Source organism: Macrobrachium nipponense, chromosome 8 (genome assembly GCF_015104395.2).
Source record: "Macrobrachium nipponense isolate FS-2020 chromosome 8, ASM1510439v2, whole genome shotgun sequence".
NCBI lineage: Eukaryota > Metazoa > Arthropoda > Malacostraca > Decapoda > Palaemonidae > Macrobrachium > Macrobrachium nipponense.
In genome coordinates, this window is record NC_087203.1 from 43,567,658 (window position 1) to 43,589,251 (window position 21,594).

Sequence of the window (21,594 nt, forward strand, 5' to 3'; positions counted from 1 at the left end):
ACTCGGCCGAACGCAATCACTGGAAGGATTACGCACGGTATCAATTCACGATGGAATGAGATATATCTATTCTGTGAATCAATATACGCAACACGAAGCATACTATCCCTATATCCCATACGCGCGTCCCTAGAGACAGACGAGTTTCTTGAACGGCTTCTGTGCGGTAAACTTCCCGTTAAAATGAGTTGGCACTTATTTTATTGAGGTTTCCACCTTGCACCGAGATTTTAAAATAGTCAATATTTGTGTTTATTCTTTTCGGCCTCTCTCTCTCTCTCTCTCTCTCTCTCTCTCTCTCTCTCTATATATATATATATATATATATATATATATATATATATATATATATATAATATATTTATATATATATATTACTATATATATACTTACATATATATATATTAAAAATGTATATATAATCATATACATTAATCTATATGTATATATGTATATATACTAATATATATATATATATATATATATAGATATATATATATATATATAAAATATATATATATATGAGGATGAAAACCTCGCAGTCGCACTATGAAACAATTGATAAGAGAGGGTGGAGGAAAAAAATAAAAAATTGAAAACAAGAATACGAACGGAGTAGCAGTAAAAGAAACGAAAGGGGTTGCAGCTACGGGCCCGAAGGGACGCTGCAAAGAACCTTCAAGTAACGCCTACAGTCCGCCGCGTGAGGTCCACTAACAGGCCCCTACCCACCTTTACGGGAAATATCAAAGTTTGAGAAAATGGGGTCGGGTAAATTATCTTACTGATCAAAGTATTCTGGACGAGGTTTGCATCAGCGAATGCCTTTAAATAAAGCAATTGTTTCTTATAAGTGTATGCAAATGCATTCGCATAAACTCTCATGCACGGAAGTAGCGTAGCCATGCTACACAGAGAATAACGTAGCATGATGTAATATATAAAGCAGCCTTGCCCTGACGCGCAGAGACTAGCGTAGCCATGACACGGATCAAGTAGCGTAGCCATGGCGTACATCAAGAAGCGTAGCCATGACGCACAGAAAAAGTAGCTCAGCTATGACGCACATCAAATATATAGTTCAGCCATGACGTACATCAAGTAGCGCAGTCAGGACGCACAGAGAGTAGCGCAGCCATGACGCACATAAATAGCGCAGCCAAATGCCGCTGTCAAACCTGGCCCAAATTGACAAGAAAAAGGAATAAGTAGGAAGAAGAAAAGGAAGAAAAAGAGAGGGAAGAATGACGGGTAAACCAGGAAGAAATGTGACAATCTCCTTAAAAAAAGGAATAAATAAATAAAAATCATTAAATGAAAGAGAGCGACAACTGTGACAACCTCCTTGGTAAAAATAAAATAAAATAAATAAATAAAATAAAAATTCTTTGAATGAAAGAGAGCGACAACCGCTACTTGAAGTGTCTTTAATAATAGTGAAAAAATGAAAGATTCTCTTTAATTTTTTTTAAATGAAAGATGCAGAAGTAAATGCTGCAACGAAATCGCTTAGAGCAGAAGAGAGAAGAAAGGTATTCGGTGAACAGTGAAAAAAGGAAGTAATTGAATAGGTCTTTTGAATCAAAAGATTCGTGAAGCTTAAGGGAAAATCATACGGATGAATCAGAATGACAGTTAATTACGCTCGAATCATCGAAAAACGAAAGAATACGGCATAAAAATGATGATATTTTTATTATTATTATTATTATTATTATTATTTTATTATTATTATTATTATTATTATTATTCAGATGAACCCTATACATATGTAACAAGTCCACCACAGAGGCCACTGACATGAAATTCAAGTTTCCAAAGAATATGGCCTTCATGAAAAAGAGGTAACAGAAGGTGATGGGAAAAACAGAAAGAAGAGATCGCCCATTGATAAACAAAATATTAACAAATAAACGGATAGAAAAAATGTAAGGAATTTATTAATATGCAAGGAAATTCCCTTGAACTTCTTCCAGCCGTGTGAGGAATAATGAATATAAGAATTCACGCAAATTTCATAAGCGAAAAAAATAAGAAATCTAAAAAATAGACAAAGGAAAGAAACTGAAATTTTAAAAATAAACAAAGGAAAATTCTGAAATTTTAAAAATAAACAAAAAAAGAAACTGGAATTTTAAAAATAAGCAAAGAAAAAAAACTGGAATTTTAAAAATAAACAAAGGAAAAAATGAAATTTTAAATTTAAAAAAAATGAAAAAACAAATGAAAAAACTTGAAATTTTAAAAATAAACAAAGGAGAAAAAACTGAAATTTTGAAAAGAAACAGGAAAAGATTTGAAATGTTAAAAAAAAACAAAGGAAAAACACTGAAATTTTAAAAATAAACAAAGAAAAAAAACTGAAATTTTAAAAATAAACAAAGGAGTAATTTAATGAACTAATCACTGTCTAAAAAAAGGGGGAGGGGGGTTGTAAAGCACGCTAAGTGAAACGCAAAATTAATAAGCGTAAAAAAAAACTGAAATGTGAATTATAAACAAAGGAGTAATTTAATGAATCAATCTGTCAAAAAAAAAAAAAAAAAAAAAAAGTAAAGCACGCCAAGAAAATCTCCCTCGTAAAAAAAAAAAAAGGAGGCGAACTCCTTTATCGACCTCCCCAATCTCAAGACGTTCATTATTCAAGTCTCTGTTTTATAATGGCGCCCTCCTTCAACCTGTTCATTGTACATCGCGGCCCCTTGTTCAACGTCTTCATTTTCTCCCGAAGGTTCGAACAGCTCTCATAACCATAAACAGTCTCCTCAGGGGGAAGGCGGAGAGAGAGAGAGAGAGAGAGAGAGAGAGAGAGAGAGAGAGAGAGAGAGAGAGAGAGAGAGAGAGAGAGAGAGCAAAGGCTTATTCCTTCACCTAAACTACTTGCAAACACACACGTGTGGTAGAGAGAGAGAGAGAGAGAGAGAGAGAGAGAGAGAGAGAGAGGGAAATCTGCCATAACGTTAATTAACAAATAAGATTATCCAGCTACGTAAATATACAATACATTCCTCTTCGCTCCCTTCTTCTTCTTCTTCCATTAATTACTTTCCCGAGTATCTCGTGGAAGAGTTCGATGAAGGGAAATTAGAAAATAAAATAAAAAATAAAAAGGAAATACTCACACATAAAGGAAAAATATCTTGAAATAAAAACATGAATGCAGTAATATCAGCAGGGTTGAATTAGATAGCTATATCTCAAAGAAAATTCTAGTATTAGCCGGGTTGAATTATATTCTTTAAAAAAAAAACGTATGAATTTATGATATTGACAGAGTTGAGTTAGATTACTGTATCTAACATGAAATTCTTGTAATACAAAAATTTGAATGTTCTAATATTAGCTATATATCACTTTAAATTCTTTAAAAAAATAGGAATTTATAATATCAACAGGTTTGAACTAGATTGCTATATCTTATACAAAATTCTTTTATAATAAAAATATGAATGTTCTAATATTAGCTGGGTTGAATTAGATTGCTATATCTTATACAAAATTCTTTTATGATAAAAACTTGAATTTGTTAATACTAGCAGGGTTGAATTAGACAATTATATCAATGATATTCAAGTCGATGGTATATTCATGACAAGAATTTGACAGTTAAAAGTTCATACTTGAGTAGTTTTCATAAAAGGATAAACCGCTATTTTTACAACTGTTTACATTATTATATTATTATTATTATTATCATTATTATTATTATTATTATTATTATTATTATTATTATTATTATTATTATTATTATTATTCAGAAGATGAAACCTTTACATATGGAGCAAGCCCACCACAGGGAGCCACTGACTTTAAATTTAAGCTTCCATAGAATAGGGTGATGATTAGGAAGAAGTAAGACAAGGCAAAATGAAATGCAGAAACAAGATATTCCATTTATTAAAAAAAAAAGGAAAAAATAAATTGATAAATTAACAAATAGAAAAAAACATATTGAAATGCAAGGAGAATAATATTAGGGTCGTAATGAACAATACCTTCGCTTGAATTTATAACCTAGATATTTTTCTAAGTCTATCTTAACACAAGCCATAGAAATTGATTGATAGATAAATCATCAGGTGCGACGACAAAGAACTACTCACAGTGAGATTTCGCAATTTCTATACGATAAACAACGAAAGTATCATTTATATACCTAATCAATTAAATCTGAAAAAGTAATTTATGGGTTAAAAATAAATAGGACTGCCATTTCTTTTAGTTCGTACCTGGTGAACTTTGAACTGTTATCAAGAAATAGGTTATGCATATTATTCTAGATGATTTATTCAATTCATAAATAACTACTGTTTTTTTATGTTTAGATAAAAAATATATAATTTTAGGAGTATGTGTATACATATATATACTTATACATACACACATTATATATATATATATATATATAATATATATATATATATATATATATATATATATATATATATATTTGTATGTATATAAAAACACTCACTCCACTTGACCTTCACAGAAATACTAAATCCATGCATAAAATATATGATCACATATAATTAACATTTTCGTACATATAATACCATCATGAACAGAAGTTCCCTTGCCTTGACTTAACCCCTTATCACTTACAATCAAATGACACCTGGCCCAAATCAAGAAAACAAACAAAAAACATTACTTTCGTTATAGAGTAAACATAAAAAAAAAAACATTACTTTCGTCATAGAGTAAACATAAAAAATCATTACTTTCGTCATAGAGGAAACATTATAAAAAAAACATTACTTTGGTCATAGAGGAACCAACAATATCAAACATTACTTTGGTCATAGAGGAAACATGAATAAAAAATTGCTTTGGTCACGGAGGAAACGGATCAAACGAAAATATTGTTCGTTACGTCAGCCCTGGAAAGGCGAAAGTCGAATAATTGACGCCACTTACCAATAAACAAATTTCAGCTCCCGCTGTGACAGGAGGGGATCTGAGCTCACGTGAGCACCTATTCAGCGATGACGCAATCATAACAAAAGCATTTATCATCCCTTAATTGCATACCGCAAACGCCAAGCACACAATAATGCCCTTTCAATTAGGCGAAGGTATTATTATATTAATAATAACAAAGTCTTTCATTACGAGTCTTGTCAAGTGAGAGACAACTGTGTGGAAATGAGAATAAAAAGTAATTATTTGTTTCTGTGAGTGTGGGGGGTATTCAAAAAAAAAAAAAAAAAAAAAAAAAAAAAAAAAAAAAAAAAAAAAAAACCACCATGGTGAGCTGATTACAGTAACAATGTTTTTTGGGGGTTTGGGGTGGGGGGGTGGGGGGTGGGAGGAGTTAGGAGAATAAGTATAAAAGCAATTATTTGTTTCTGTGAAGGATGCTTCTAAAAACCACCATGGTAAGTTTGACTAGAGTAACTGTTTTTTTTTTTTTTTTTTTTTGTTTTTTTTTTTTTTTTTTTTTTTTTTTTTTTTTTTTTTTTTTTTTTTTTTTTTTGGGGGGGGTGGGTGGGAGGGGAGTTGGGGTGGGGTATAGGAGTTTTAGTGGTGTGGGAAAAAAAATAGTTTAATTAACGTACCTGATGTTTTTTTATGACTTGTTACAAGGTTACACAAATCATAATTGTCTTTCTTAAAAAAAATGGAAAAACGGGTACGGTACAACTTAACCTGACTTTGTCAATGGCGTAATAGGAAAAAACTATATAAAAAAAACTATTTTGACCTTTATTGCAAAGACAAGTAAAAAAAAAAAAAAAGCGACAAACTAAGAAGGGTTTGCCTCACCTATCTAATTGCAACATGACGTTGCATTCAATCGTAATCCCATTATACCAAATGGTCCTTGATGTATGACACTAGGGGGAGATAAAATAGCTCTTGGGGAGTTGGGGTGGGGGTGTAGGAAGGGAGGAAGGAAGGGAGGGAGGGAGGGGGAGGGGAGAATAAGCACTTTCCTAAGGGGCCCCCAGAGACGGTAACACAGACTTTTTGTCCTTTTCGTTTTCGTGCGAGGGTCCTCATCCAAAAGAGCATTTCGCGCCAGGAGGGGTGACGAAATGTCAATTCTCATAAACAGGGGTTTTGCACAAAGGACGAATATGCAATTTATCAAAACAACAAGGACGTTGCTTCTCCTAACCTTTATTGTTGTTTCAGTAGCAGCAATAATAGTATAAGCTGTAACAGACAACAATATTTACTATTACTAGTTATGCTGCTGAAGATATCGTCATTGCAAGGAAGCCACGGGAACCAAGATGCAGTTTATGTAAAGCATAGCAATTAATTGTAGCAATACTCTAGGAAAAAAACGAAAGGGATATCATCAATAAACATAATATATATCGATCTAATTTAGAAGTACGTTTAACGGCATTCAGAAATATATTTAAAAGTACGTTTAACGGCATTCAAAAATATATTTAGAAGTACGTTTAACGGCATTCAAAAATATATTTAGAAGTACGTTTAACGGCATTCAGAAATATATAAAACAACGAATCTGATTCTTTCTAAGACGATTTCTTCAGAAGTGAATGGAACAAACTGGTAATATACCTAATGTGACCGTGTTTAAATAATGTAAAATAAAATAATTCAAAGCGTTGGAGCCGCGGATACCTCTAATAATATCACCATGAAACGATAATAAAATAAAAAAAGCCCCCCCCCCAAAAAAAAAAAAAAAAAAAAACAAAAAAAAAAAAAAAAAAAAAAAAAAAATTGCGCCACAGTTTCTTCGGTATAATCGAGTTTTCTGTACATCGTATAATCAAAACCACCGAAGATAGATCTTATCTTTCGGTGGTCTCGGTATATTGTTGTATGAGCCGCGGCCCGTGAACTTTAACCACGGTATTGTGGTGGCCTGGCCTACATCGTTGCCAGACGCACGTTTATGGCTAACTTTAACCTTGAATAAAATAAAAACTACTGAGGATCAATGGATGCAATTTGGTATACTTGATGATTAGAGGGTGGATGATCTGCACACCAATTTGCAGCCCTCTAGCCTAAGTAGTTTTTTAAGATCTGAGGGCGGAGAGAAAAAGTGCGACAGTAAAAGGTGCGGACGGACAGACAAAGCCGTCGCAAAAGATTTCTTTTCAGAAAACTAAAAACTAAAAGAAACATTCTAAATGTCTGTCGCAACACCATCCTCCGAGATATCACCATAAACTCGGGGAGAGAGAGAGAGAGAGAGAGAGAGAGAGAGAGAGAGAGAGAGAAAATCTAAAGATTTGTAGCGACCCCAACATCCAAGCAACCACTGAAATAGTAACTCGTGTCAAGTGAGGTGATGAGCGAAGCTTTGTCTGTGGCCTAAACATCACGCCAGTTATAATGGACGACGCTGTACATCACCTGTGCTCCATCTTCAGCAGTTACCTGGATGGTTTATTTATGGGAATGCAGGTGCCCGCATCCCGAGGGGTAATGGTAGGTTTGGTTTTGGTGTCCGTGCGTTTGTCATTATATTTTTCATGTCAACTTGTATCTTTTTTTATTTTATTTTTTTTTTTTCAATTTTGTAGGCGACTTTTTTTAAAGGTAAAATTATGATGCGCTTCCTTTTTAGAATACTTTTTTAATAATATTCCTTTTTAGAATATTTTTTTAAATAATATTCCTTTTTATAATATTTTTTAAATAATATTTTAAGATTGTCTTCAGTAAAAAAAATTATCATTGTTTCCTTTTTAGAAAGAGAATCAACATTTGAAAATTGTTTAGTGAAAGACCAAAACTTAATAAACAATGAAAAGGGAGAATTAACAAATGAAATTTATTGAGTGAAAGTTCAAAACTTGATAAACAGAATGAAAAGGGAGAATCAACAATTGAAATGTATTGAGTGAAAGGCCAAAACTTAATAAACAATGAAAACGGAGAATCAACAATTGAAATTTACTGAGTGAAAATCCAAAACTTAATAAATAGAAAGAGAGAATCAAAACTTGAAATTTATTTAGTGAGGCGCCAAAAAAACAAAAACAAAACAAAAAACTAACAAAATACGTAGACTCGACAGGCCTCTCTCCCCCCTTGTCTCTGACGGCATAATTAATAACCAAAGCTCCAGCATAACTCCAATCAAGATTCACTGATGAGAATTCCATTATTCGACTACGCAACGCAGGCCATGATGAATGACTGGCATCAAGTATTCCCCCCCCCAAAAAACACGGAAAACGAAAAAAAGAAGAAGAAGAAGAAGAAGAAGAAGAAGAAGAAGAAGGAGAGAGAGAGAGAGAAAGAGAGAATGTCTGCCTGGCCTTCAACGCTGAGCTCAGCTGATCCCTCTGGTAATGGCGCCGTGGGAGATTCTGGCAAGGCGAAATTATACAAGGCATAATGGTTCTTGCATCATTTTAAGTCTGCTTTTACGATAGCTGATAGAATTCGCCCGATAACAGAGTCGGCATGCCGTTATTCTTGTGCGTTGTTCGCCCGATAACAGATTCGGAATGCTGTTATTTCTGTGTTATTCGCCCGATAACAGGGGTCGAGGAATGACGTTTTCTTGTTGTGGGTTATTCGCCCACGAATTAACAGGAAGTCGAGATGGCGTTATTTGTGTGTGCTATTCCCACCTACTGTATGTAATAATATGTATTTGTATTTTAATAAATGAGATATAATATATATATAATATTCAATAGTATAGATATTATTATATATTATATGCTATATATACTAGTATATATATATATATATATCTATTAATAAAAGGAAGCCCATAAAAAACAACCAAAACCAAAATATAGAGAAAAAAGTTACTATTTTATTTCAGAGGACTGCTGTCTCCCTCTTCAGCATAAATCAACCGAAAAGGAAAGGGAATAGGGAAGATTATGAATATTAAACCGAGAAAAGGTAATGGATCAAGATTATTGAACTTTTGAAAAAAAAAACAAATGAATAACCAAGAGGGAGACAGGGGGCAGTCTCTGAAACTTATAGTACTTTTCTTCTCTATATTTTGGTTTTTTGTTTTTATGGGCCCTGTTTTATTAGATGGAATTCGTTGTTACAGAACATTTTTAACCAGTCATATATAATATATATTATTATATATATATATATATCTAAATAATATATATATGTGTATATATATATTATATATAATTATATATATAAATAGATATACACAACACAACTCTCATTTTATACATTTATATATTTATCTAATATCTATTATATGATATATTAATAGTATAATAAATTAAATATCTATTTTATATATAATATAACATTGTATGTTCTACTATATATATCAATATATTTAAAATATTTGTAATCCTCATTTATATTTAATTTCAGTTGGCGCTAAATACAATCAATCACCAAACACAAGAAACAATGTGGGTCCACAGACACACCCACACACAACAAATAGTTGTGAGAGGAGCATATCCGGCCAACCAATAAATCCAAGCCCCCTTTGATCCCGCACAGCAAACAGCCGATTACTGCTGACCTCGCAGGAAAGTTATGGGACTTCATTCAACCCCCCCGACCCCGCCCCCCCCCCCCCCCAACCCCAAAAACCCAAACACCACAACACACACACATTTAATTGTCCATTGTCACCCAATTGGACAAACAAGGCCAGAAGGGAAAATGAATGTCGTGATAGCAAGATATAAACATAGTAAGAGAGACTGATTAAAATACTGACTTAAAAAGAGAGGAATGATCAAGATATTAACTGACAAAGAAAGGGAATGATCAAGATTTTAAACCTGATAAAAAAATATCCAACTGATCAGGATGATTATAACTAAGAAACAGATGATTAGCCTGACAAAGAAACCGGAAATGGATCCAGGATATTAACTGACAAAGAAAGGGACTGATTAAAATATTAACTGACAAAGAAAGGGAATGATCAAGATATTAACTGGTAAAGATATTACCCGACCAGAATATTAACTGAGGAATGATTAAAAGATTGACTGTGATCAGGATATTAACTGGGAAAGAAAGGAATGATCAAGATATTAACTGGTAAAGCTATCAAATGATCAGGATATTAACTAAGAATGATATTAGCTGACAAAGAAAGGAATGATCAGGATATTTACTGACAAAGAAAGGAATGATCAAGATTTTAACTGAGAAAGAAAGGAATGATCAAGATATTAACTGATCAGGATATTAACTGAGAAAGGAAGGAATGATTATAATATTAACCGAGGAAGGATTGATCAAGATATTAACTTAGAAAAAAATGAATAACCAAGATAAAAATTGAAAAATAAATGGATGCTCAAGAAACTGAGAATAAAGGAATGATCAAAACATTAAGAGAGAGGGAGAGAAATTGTTAATTAAGATATTAATAGAAAAACAAATGAAAGGTCTAGATGTAAAGTAGGAAAATGAATAATCAAGATATTAAGATAAAATCTAATGTTCACGATCATGATGAAATCAAAATGCAATTTGGAGAAATTCGTCTCCTGGCCCTAAATTGGTAGTGATGTTATAAAATTTAGATTTATTTTCATTTTAAATTTATTTTTCTTGTTTTTATTTGATTTCAATAATTTGGCGATTTCTTTTATCTCTCGCTATTTTACTTAATTTATTTGCCTTTTTTCAATTTTAATTCTTTTTTTAAATGTTTAAGTTACGATTATGTCACGTCAGATCGCCCTAAATTTTGCAAAACCAAAATTTTGCTTTAACACATTTTTCAAACGAGTACCAAACAAGAGTACCCACTCGCTGAAATATGACGCGCAGGTCTAAAGGTAACAGAATCGCCTTATACCAAGACAAAATATGAACAATGTAACAGAAGTCGTAACAGAATCGTCTTATACCAAGACAAATATGAACAGTATAACAGAAGTCGTAACAGAATCGCCTTATAACAAGACAAAATATTAACAATATAACAGAAGTCGTAACAGAATCGTCTTATAACAAGACAAAATATGAGCAATATAACAAAACTCGTCGCAAATAACTTATAACTTCAGCTAAGAATATTCAAACATTAACGAAACACAAGAATTGAGACGACAAATGAAAGTCTCACTCGCTGTTCCTTTCAATCCAGTGACACGGAACCTCTCTTAATCGCACATAGGAACTGTCATTATCAAATATTCCTTCGCAAGTAAGACAAAGGTCACCTGAAGCAGTTATTCCTTAAATAATAAATAGCTTAGTTTGTTTGTTTGTTTGTATGGTGTTTCTACGTTGCATGGAACCAGTGGTTATTCAGCAACGGGACCAACGGCTTTACGTGACTTCCGGACCGCGTCGAGAGTGAACTTCTATCACCAGAAATACACATCTCTAACCCCTTAGTGGAATGCCCGAAATCAAACTCACGGCCACCGAGGTGGCAGGCTAAAACCATGCCGATCACGCCACTGAGGCGCTGTTACTCGAATAGTATTCTCTTTCCACTTGTTAATCGAGTTTTCTGAACAGTTTATAATGCAGTATGAGGCATAGCCTATGAAGCTTCCAACCTAGGACCTAGGATCTGTAGTGGACTGTCCTATGGTGCTGCCAGACGCACAATTATGGCAAAATTCAACCTTAAATAAAATCGAAATTACCAAAGCTAGAGGGTTGCAATTTGGTATGTTAGATGAATGGAGGGTGGGTGATCAACATACCAATTTGCATCCATCTAGAATCAGTAGCTTCTAAGATCTGAGGGCGGAAAGAAAAACTGCCGACGGACAGACAAAGGCGGCACATGGGTTTTCTTTTGAAGAAGACTATAAACAAAAATTAATAACTGATCTAATACAAATGGGAAACGATGATCCGGTGAACCGAAGATAAAATGATAAATTTCTTGAGAGAGATTCTTTCCTTCTACAAAGGAAGAACCCTCCGATTTCAAAACGCCCAGTCGACCGAGAAGAATTAGGGTATTCCCTCTTTCCTGCAGTTGCTTTCGTCGAAAGCGGAAAACATCGGAAAATCGAGTAATACGAGAAAATCCCACACGACTGATAAATCCCAGACGAACGGACGAACGAACGTTTGAAAAATAAAAAAATAAAATAGCGAGAGAACTCGCCAATAAGAGCAAATCACGAAACAGTGATAAATTACGGGAGAAAAAAAAAAAGACAGCGGCGATGAATGGTCATAGGAAAATACGCAAGGCAAAGCCCCGATTTCAAAATGCATCTACGTTCGGCCATAAATCTGGCAACAACATATTTCAAGCTGAAAAGAGCGTGTTTTGGAAATCTTACGCGAACGCGTTAGCATTGGAAATAACGGAGAAAAAGGTGAGGATAAGGAAATAAATCATCTGAGAGAGAGAGAGAGAGAGAGAGAGAGAGAGAGAGGAGAGAGAGAGAGAACTGCTACCGGACGATAAAATAATTGTGGAAAATACATATCACGTTTTAAAAATTCACACCAACGCACACGGAGAGAGAGAGAGAGAGAGAGAGAGAGAGAGAGAGAGAGAGAGAGAGGATGGCGGAGAGCGAGAGAGAGAAGATCTGCTATGTATGGTGAAATAAACTGCGAAAATTATGTGTCAAAGGCACAGATGAGAGAGAGAGAAGGAAAGGAAAGAAAGAAAGTGAGATAGACGAACGATTTATGGACGAACATAAACTTTAGGAAAAATATATGATAATGAAATTTGATACCTCAACTGCCCCCCCACAAAGAAGAGAGAGGAGGAGGAGAGAGAGGAAGAGGGAGTGAGAGGAGAGCTGAGAGTATCGTAGGGTAAACTTAATGGAAGAAAAACATACGGATAATGACATTTAAACCCTTCATTCAGCACATACCACAGGCAGTGAAAGAGAGAGGAGAGAGACGGAGAGAGAGTATCGGACAGGAGAGAGGAGAGAGAGGTCCTTCCCCCCCCCATTCCCAAAACAACGAAACCAAACCCCTCCCTCCAAAATGGCCACCCCCAAACACAATAACATGCCCAAAAATTCGCTGAGGAACGACTGGGCTGCATAAAGGATTATTTCGGGGCGACAATGACGAATTATCCCCTCCCGTATCCGCTGACAGTGACGGATGGAAGGATGGATATGCGGACAAAGAGAACAAAAGGCTTTTCTGCACAAAATCAATGTCAACCTTAATTAGGCGAATGGGGGACAAAGCCAGGTCACTCGCTACTACTACTACTACTACTAGTGGCTAGTACTGCTGCTGGCTTCGCTAAAGGGAAGTTGGCGGTCAGCTTTTGGCAGAGGCGGCGTGGGCGGTTATTATTAAATATATATATATATGATAATATATATATATATATATATATATATATATATATTTATATAATATTATAAAAATAATATTTAAATAATAAATTAAAATATAAATCTAGTATAATATATATATCTCTATATATAATCTATATCTCTATCTATTCCATATCTATATGCTTCTTATATATATCTACCGTTGTGTGTGTGGTTTGACATTATTGATAAAAACTTCCTGCTAATACTGCCATTCCGATCAGTGGCAGTAGCATATATCAATTATCTACTTAGCATCTTAAAACATTGCATAAAGAAATTCAACACACTTATATCCCACCAAGCAAAGCGAAGTGAGTGTTAATCCCTTACAAAAAAGGAAAAAAAACTCCATTCCACAATTTCTCTGTTTCAGCTTCCTCTCGCATCTATTTACGTATGTATAGTCGCTACAGAGGGCGAAACTACTGGACCTAATTGAACCAAATTCGGACCATATCCGGTGTGCCACAAGGTACGGTGTTAGCTGCATTGCTGTTTGTTATTATGATTGCAGAACAATAGGCCAATAATGTTAAAGGACTCGGTAATGAGTAGTTTCGCCGGTGACCCCAAAAATATAATAATATTGAAATAAATAAGAATAATAAAAAGATAAAATTAATAAAGTTAATAATAAAAACAATAAAATAATTTCCTGTAAATATAAATATCTCTTTGATGAACTATTTTCTTTTTTGATGTCAACAACGATCCAACTTTTACCACCAACGTCAGAAGGGGAAGAAGCCATTAAAACACTCATCTGCCAAACCCACTTTCATTTTGTGCCGTCATCAAACCGCAAAAGAGGTAGAAAAACTCAAAGAGGAAAAAGTAGAGGTTGGCAACAGAGGTCACCACCGTCCTGACCCGTGACCCCTGACCCAGGGACAGCTCCTTATTAAAGCAGGATGTGAAGTTCGTTATTAATCCTTTTGATGTACTTTTTTTTTTAAAGGATTACGCGAGGTCGGATCAATCGTAACAAGCAATGTTATCACGTTTGAATAAAATAAGATAGTACAAATCAAAAACAAACACACACACACAGAGACCACTTGAAACCGGTTTAGGAACCTTACAACCCGCCTCTTTATTTTTTCAACTGTGGTTTTATGTGATGCTAAAATGAAATGAATCACGTGTTAAACAGTGATCAATATTATTTGGTAAATATTGAATAAAGGAATTATTGATTTATTGAATTTGTAAAATTGCAGAAAACGGTTGAAAATTGATATTTGCATTATAAAAAAAAAAGTGTGTACACTAGACAAACAGATGGCAGTAGCGCGTTTTGGGCGTAAGGGCGTAGTCGCCAAGGATTAATGGTCCGAACCGAAACAGATATTTGGTCCGCATGGAATGTCTAGCGTGGAGTCGGGTATATAAAGGCCCAAAAACGACGATTTTCGGGTTGGGAGCTGAACAAACAAGTGATTATAATAGTGTATCAAGTTTTGAGGAATATATTTGGTAATGTACTGTTTTATCCATTTGGACAGTTTTCTTGTGGTGATGGTAACGTTGGTTGGCCACTACTTTTAATTTTTGATGTTACAGTGAATTATATGTTGTGTTTGATGTAAAGCTTTGTGACTTTGGGTTTATATATACTGTAAAATGCAGTGATTAGGTGATTAGTAGTCTTTGATGAAGTGCTGTAATAGCGAGTCTTTGCTTTTGTGTAAAGCGTCCGTTAATTTGTTTAACTGTTCTGGGGTTTGGCTGAACTTTAATTTTTCCTTACTAGTTGTTATTAAAGTACATTTTAAGGTTTATAGTGCAGTTGTCCCACTTTTGTTTCCATGAATATTATTCTCCTCGTAAATCCTTAAACCAATAGAGAGAGATTTTTTTTTATGTTTTACCAATATATATATATATATATATATATCTATATATATATATAATATCATAATATATATAGATAATACACAACACACACAACCACACACACACATTATATAAATAATATAATATATCATTATTATATCATATATATATATATTATATATATAATAATAATAATAATATGCATGTTGTATAATATACCACACAATTTGTTTTGTTTTATGTACATAAATGGATTATACATAAAACAAATCTATATATATATCTACTATATATATATATATATATATATATATTATATAATTATATATATCTATGGGTATCTTATTTAAAAACAAAAATTTTCCCCCATTTATAAACAAAACCCACACACATAAATGGCATAAGTAACCAAAAATTGAACAACTGTCATTTTACATAAAAACCACCTTTTCCCCCACAGACCCCACCCCGCCCACCCCCAGACCCCGCTGGGTGGGGGGGGGGGGGGTTGGTGGAGGGCAGGGAGGGGAACCCCAAACGAGACCGTGCTCTCCCTATCCTTAAGGAACCAATCCTTTAAAGGATTCAATTTCCCAAACACCCGAGACGAACTTTGCCATCGGGTAATACAGCGTCACTCGAAGACGTCTATAATGCGTCTCTCGATATTTTAATATCCTGTGATTAGGGAAATGATCAGGGTGACACTACCAGATGATGTCTGTCTGGGCCATTAGGATCAATTAGGGGATGCTGGAGGGATGCGGCGTCCTTCGGGCGATGGGATGCTTGCTGCCCCAGGGATGGAAGAGGTGTAGGAAGAAGGATGGAAGAGGTGTCGGAAGAGATATGATAAAAGGTGTTGGAAAAGATATGATAAAAGGTGTAGAAAAGAGATCTTGGAAGGGAGGTTGTAGGTAACGACGGAATAGAAACAAGGTGTTAGAAAAACGCGATATGGAAGAGGTGTAGGAAGAGATATGATAAAAGGTGTAGAAAAGAGATATGGAAGAGGTTTATAGGAAGAGGGATGGGAAAGGTGTAGAAAGAGATATGGAAGAGGTGTAGGAAGAGACATGATAAAAGGTGTAGAAAAGAGATATGGAAAAGGTTCAGGAATAGGGATGGGAAAGGAATAAGAAAAGGGAAGATAAAGGAATAGAAAAAAAGATAAAGTAATAAGGAAAGGGAATAAGAAAATGGAAGATAGAGGAATAAGAAAAAGGAGGAAACGGGAATAAGAAAATGGAAGATAAAGGAATAATAAAGGGAAGAAAAAGAATAAGAAAAGGGAAGAAAAGGAATAAGAAAAGGGAAGAAAAAGGAATAACAAAAGGGCAGATGAATGAATGATAATAGGGAAGATAAAGGAATAAGAAAAGGGAAGAAAAGGGGAATAAGAAAGGGAAGAAAAAGGAATAAGAAAAAGGCGGATAAATGAATATTAAAAAGGAAGAAAAGGGAAGATAAAAGTAATACGAAAAGGGAATATGTAAAGTGGGGAAAAATAAATAAAAAAAGGGAGGAGGAGGAGGAGGAGGGAGGAGGAGGGATGGGAGGGGATGGTAATGGAGGAGGGAAGAAGAACGTAAAAGTTTTACGGTTGCGCAAGGACACACGGAGAAAATAATGAAAGAATGAAGGAAGAGGCGAGAGAAACGGATGAGAAGAGAAGAAATAAAACAAAGAAACAAGAGGAGATAAGGACAGAAGAACTCTTCATCGCCCCGATAAATTTAATGTCAAAAGGGTACAATTTAATACAAGAAATAAAGCATAACTTCGGCGCAGTCGAGTTTTCTGTACAGTGTATAATCAAGGACACCGAAAATTGATCTACCTTGTGGTGGTCTCTGTATAATGCTGTATGAGCCGCGGCCCATGAAAATTTTAACCACGACCCGGTGGTGGCCTGGGTAAGTTTAACCTTGAATAAAATAAAAACTACTGAGGCTAGAGGGCTGTAATTTGGTATGCTTGACAATTGGAGGATAGATGATCAACATACAAATTTGCAGCCCTCTACCCTCAGTAGTTTTTGAGATCTGAGGGCGGACAGAAAAAAGTGCGGACAGACGGATGGACAGACAAATCCACCGCAATAGTTTTCTTTTCAGAAAACTAATAAAAACCATATAAACAAAGATTAAACAAAAGAAGAGAGAGAAATGGAAAAATAGAATATTCCATACGCAGCGGCGAAGGAAAAGAGATTTTTGGCCCCCTGACAGAAATGAAAAAGGGGGCTTCGGTCGCTAAGCAACAAATTCAATAACACGAAACCCGTTTCCTTTGTTTTAATCTGACAAGACAGAAAAAGATCAAAAAAAAAGAGAAAAGGAAAAAAAGAAAAAAGGACAGTAAAAAAAGAGAGACTACGTCACGGCGATTGAATTACCCGGAGAAGAAAAAAGGCGACGGACTTTTATTTATATTAAAAAAAAAAAGTAAACTTCCTACAAAAAAAAAAAAAATAAAATAAAAAATAAAAATAAAAAAAAACACCGAAACTCGAAGGTTTGACTGGACAAGCAAGCGCAGGTTATCAAATGGATGTTTGGCCTATATCATATTTAAAATGATTGCAAGCCAAGCAACAATACGTACCCAAGTACTTACCTACGTACAAAGAATAGAATATACAAATTTATCACAAAGGCCAAGCGCTGGAACCTACGAGGTCTTTTGAAGAGAATACGAACGGATATACAGTAAAAGGAATGAAAGGGATTGCAGCTAGGGGCCCTTAGGGACGCTGCAATGAACCTTCAGTAATGCGTACAGTGCACCGCGTGAGGAGATGGAAGAGAATATAAGCGGATGTACAGTAAAAGGAATGAAAGGGGGTTGCACCTAGGGATATCTACAGATCAGACATACAAAGAAAATTGGAGCTGTATAGCGATCACGTAAGCAAGCCAAAAGAGATAATATAGCCCTGCGTATTTAGGAACTGACAAACCCCAAGAAAGCAATGTCTGGCATCTTATCACTGAGAAGATGCCAGGCGGCTAAATACGTACAAAACCGAACATAGGATTCTCAATTTCTCTTGTTACGTCAATCTGCGAAATGCGAGAGATCGAGAAGGTGCAACTTGATCTCACAGCATCACAATGTGAGATAAGCTGAATCTCTCTCTCTCTCTCTCTCTTGTATTCATCATACTACGGTAAATTATTAATATACTTTCTTTATCCACAGACTATTGTTGCTCTGAGCAAACTTTCCATACTCTCAATCTCTCTCTCTCTCTCTCTCTCTCTCTCTCTCTCTGCGCGCGCGTGTGTATGATGATATTAAGTCAAAATGCCACAGAGATAAGTAAGTCTCTTACCAGAATAGGAGATGACTTCTAAAAGCTTAAATATTTTACATACATAAAAACATCTGCATAATTTGTACATTAACTATAAGTACTCCAACGGTAATTACTTCTTTACTAGACCAAATAAATTATCATTATTAATGAATATTTGTTCACTTCTTCATTGATGGTGAAGCACTAAGGATAGTTAAGATATAAAATAAAATTAATTTTAAGTAGGAGTGCAAAAAAAAATTATTTCAAAAAAAATGCTTCTTTAACGTTCTTTACTTAAGTTTGATAATAAAAATAAGTAAAAAAAATGCGCCCAAAATTCTTCGAGTTTTCTGTACAGCGAATAATTATGGCCACCAACAATAGATCTATCTTTGAGTGGTCTCGGTAAAATGCTGCATGAGTCGCGGCCCATGAAACTTGAACTACGGCATGGTGGTGGCCTTGACTATATCGTTATCAGAAGTACGATTATGGATAATTTTAACCTATAAAAAAACTATTGAGGCTAGAGGGCTGCAATTTGGAGTTTGGTGATTGGAAGGTGGATGATCAATATGCCAATTTGCAGCCCTCTTAGACCAACCAGATAGTTTTTAAGATCTGATGGCAATACAGAAAAAACGGGTGCCGGGAAGCAGGAAAAATAAAAGGGGTGCGGAGAAAAAGTATGGTTAGAAAAAAAAGTGCGGATAAGAAAAAAGAAAGTGCGGACCAGGAAAAAAAGGTTGCGAAACGAGAAAAAGTGCTGACGCTGACAGAATAATATGGCGAACAGAAAAAAAAATGCGGAGAGAAAAAGTACGAACAGAAAAAAGTGCGGATAGAGCGAAGTGCGGACAGAAAAAAGTGCGGAAGGACAGGCAAAACCATCACAATAGTTTTCATTAACAGAAAACTAAAGAAATAAATGGGCTCTTCTTATGTACAAGAATATTTGTCAAGAATCCCAACAGAAGTCTTTTAATTCCAAGTCCATTTTAGGACAAAAATCTTGAAACGAAAATAACTTGAAAACACTTCTGTTTCCAAAAGTGCGGAAGTACGAATCTATTTGCTGCGAAAAAGTTCAAAAAGTTCAAAGCGCAAAATGGACCAGTTGAAAAATGGAACACGTCCCTATCTCCTGAGCATAACAGGTAAAGTTGTGGTGGCTCTTGAAAAGCTTTTTTTCTCTCTTTTTTTGTCTCTCTCCCTTTTTCCTTCTTCTCCATTTCCTTCCTTATTCCTTTGGTGTCTTTGCCCTTGTCTTGTTCTTTGCGTACCTCGAACTTGCCTTTCGGTTCTCTCTCTTCTCTCTCTCTCTCTCCTCCTCTCTCTTCTTTCCTTTTGTTTTCTGTTCCTTTCATTGATTTCTTCTCATTTGTCGGCCCTCCGTTGTGTCCTTCTACTTGACCGAAATTTTCGTATTTCCTCCTCATTGTCTTCTTCCTTATGTTTTCATTTCACCATATCTTCTCTCCTCTCTCTCTTCCCTTTTCTAGTTCTCATCTTCCATTTTCGTCTTCCCTCTCTCTCTTCTCTCCTCCTTTCGGCCCTCCCTCTTCTCTCCTTGTTTCCTTTCCCCCTAAAACCTTTCCAGAATGTTCCAATTTCCTCCTCATTCTTTCTTTTCATTATGCCATATTCCATTCTGTTCATTTTCACCTATCTTCTCTTCTCTCTCTCTCTCTCTCTCTCTTCTCTCTCTCTCTCTCCTCTCTCTCCTGTTCTTTCCCATACCTCCAGAATATTCCAATTTCTCCTCATCTCCTCTTCCATTGTGCCTATTTCCCCCCATCCTTCCACTCTCTTCTCTTTCCCCCCCCCCCCCCCCTTAATTTGCTATTTTTTCCTCCACCTCTTTAACCAACCCCTTCTCCATTCCCTCAATCACCGCCACTAAACCTTTCCAGCCTTTCCAGATCTCCTCGTTCCAGCCTCGCCACCTCCCAGCGGAACGCCTTGTTTCCACAGACCCCAACCTTCCATCGTCATTCCAGACCTCCTCGTTCCAGCCTCGGCTCTTCCAGCAGAGCGCCCTTGTTTCCAGAGACCCCAACCTTCCATCGTCTTTCCAGACCTCATCGTTCCAGCCTCGCCACCTTCCAGCGGAACGCCTTGTTTCGCCAGAGATCTCAACCTTCCATCGTCTTTCTAGACCTCACCGTTCCAGCCTCGGCTACTTCCAGCAGAGCGCCTTGTTTCCAGAGACCCCAACCTTCCATAGTCTTTCCAGACCTCACCGTTCCAGCCCCGCCTCCTTCCAGCAGAGCGCCTTGTTTTCAGAGACCACAAAATTCCCTCGTCTTTCCAGACCTCCTCGTTCCAGCCTCACCACCTTCCAGCAGAACGCCTTGTTTCCAGAGACCCCAACCTTCCCTCGCCTTGACAGACCTCGTTCCAGCCCCGCCACCTCCAGCGGAACGCCTTGTTTCCAGAGACCCCAGTGGGGAATACAAATAAATTCCATGCGCGCGACTCACGATTCTCACTTCTCCTTTCCTCTCCTCGAATTTTTAATCGTCACGTTTTCGTGATTGGATTATGCGAGAACACCCGATCTTATTATCAATATACAGAAGAAATTTTGCATAATACACCGCTCAAAGCGAGTCGCCAGCACGGGGCAGTCTTGCAGATATGCACGAAGAACTCGACGAATTGATGTGGAAATCGGACGATGATTTTATGAAAGTTCTTATTCTATTAGGGGGTTGTACGTTTGCTGTCATCTCCATCCAAAGGGAGATTTGACACCGTCTTTCCTTTGTTACTTGGGCGCGTGGGTTTATGTTGCGAAAATAATCTGGTCTGGGGGCAGGTGTTTAGGGCATTTCGGACAATGATTTATATATAAGGTGTATAGTATATAGTATATATATATATATATATATATATATATATATATATATAGAGAGAGAGAGAGAGAGAGAGAGAGAGAGAGAGAGAGAGAGAGAGCGAGGTCTGCACTCTGCGTAAGCTACGGAATTAGTATAGTAATTGATCAGACAAGCAATGAGAATTACGGACTTGCAACGTCTATATATATTCATCTCATTATTATACCGAAGCGTATGATTGTGAACGATAGATATCATCTGGTGAAATCTTCACGAAGTCTAAATCAATTTAATTTCCATTTATAAGTTTCCCTAAACTACACATCCACAAACATTTAACGGTGATGCGTATAAACAATATATAACGTACACA

The 21,594-nt window shown here is 35.8% G+C and overlaps 1 protein-coding gene across 1 annotated transcript; it reads left to right on the forward strand.

Moving 5' to 3' along the window:
• The first annotated feature begins 15,827 nt into the window (after positions 1 to 15,827).
• LOC135223069 (uncharacterized) lies at positions 15,828 to 20,844 on the forward strand. The gene is made up of 2 exons (XM_064261577.1): positions 15,828 to 15,994; positions 20,295 to 20,844. Exons 1-2 carry the CDS (start codon positions 15,828 to 15,830, stop codon positions 20,842 to 20,844), a joined length of 717 nt encoding a protein of 238 aa, XP_064117647.1.
• Positions 20,845 to 21,594: the final 750 nt, after the last annotated feature.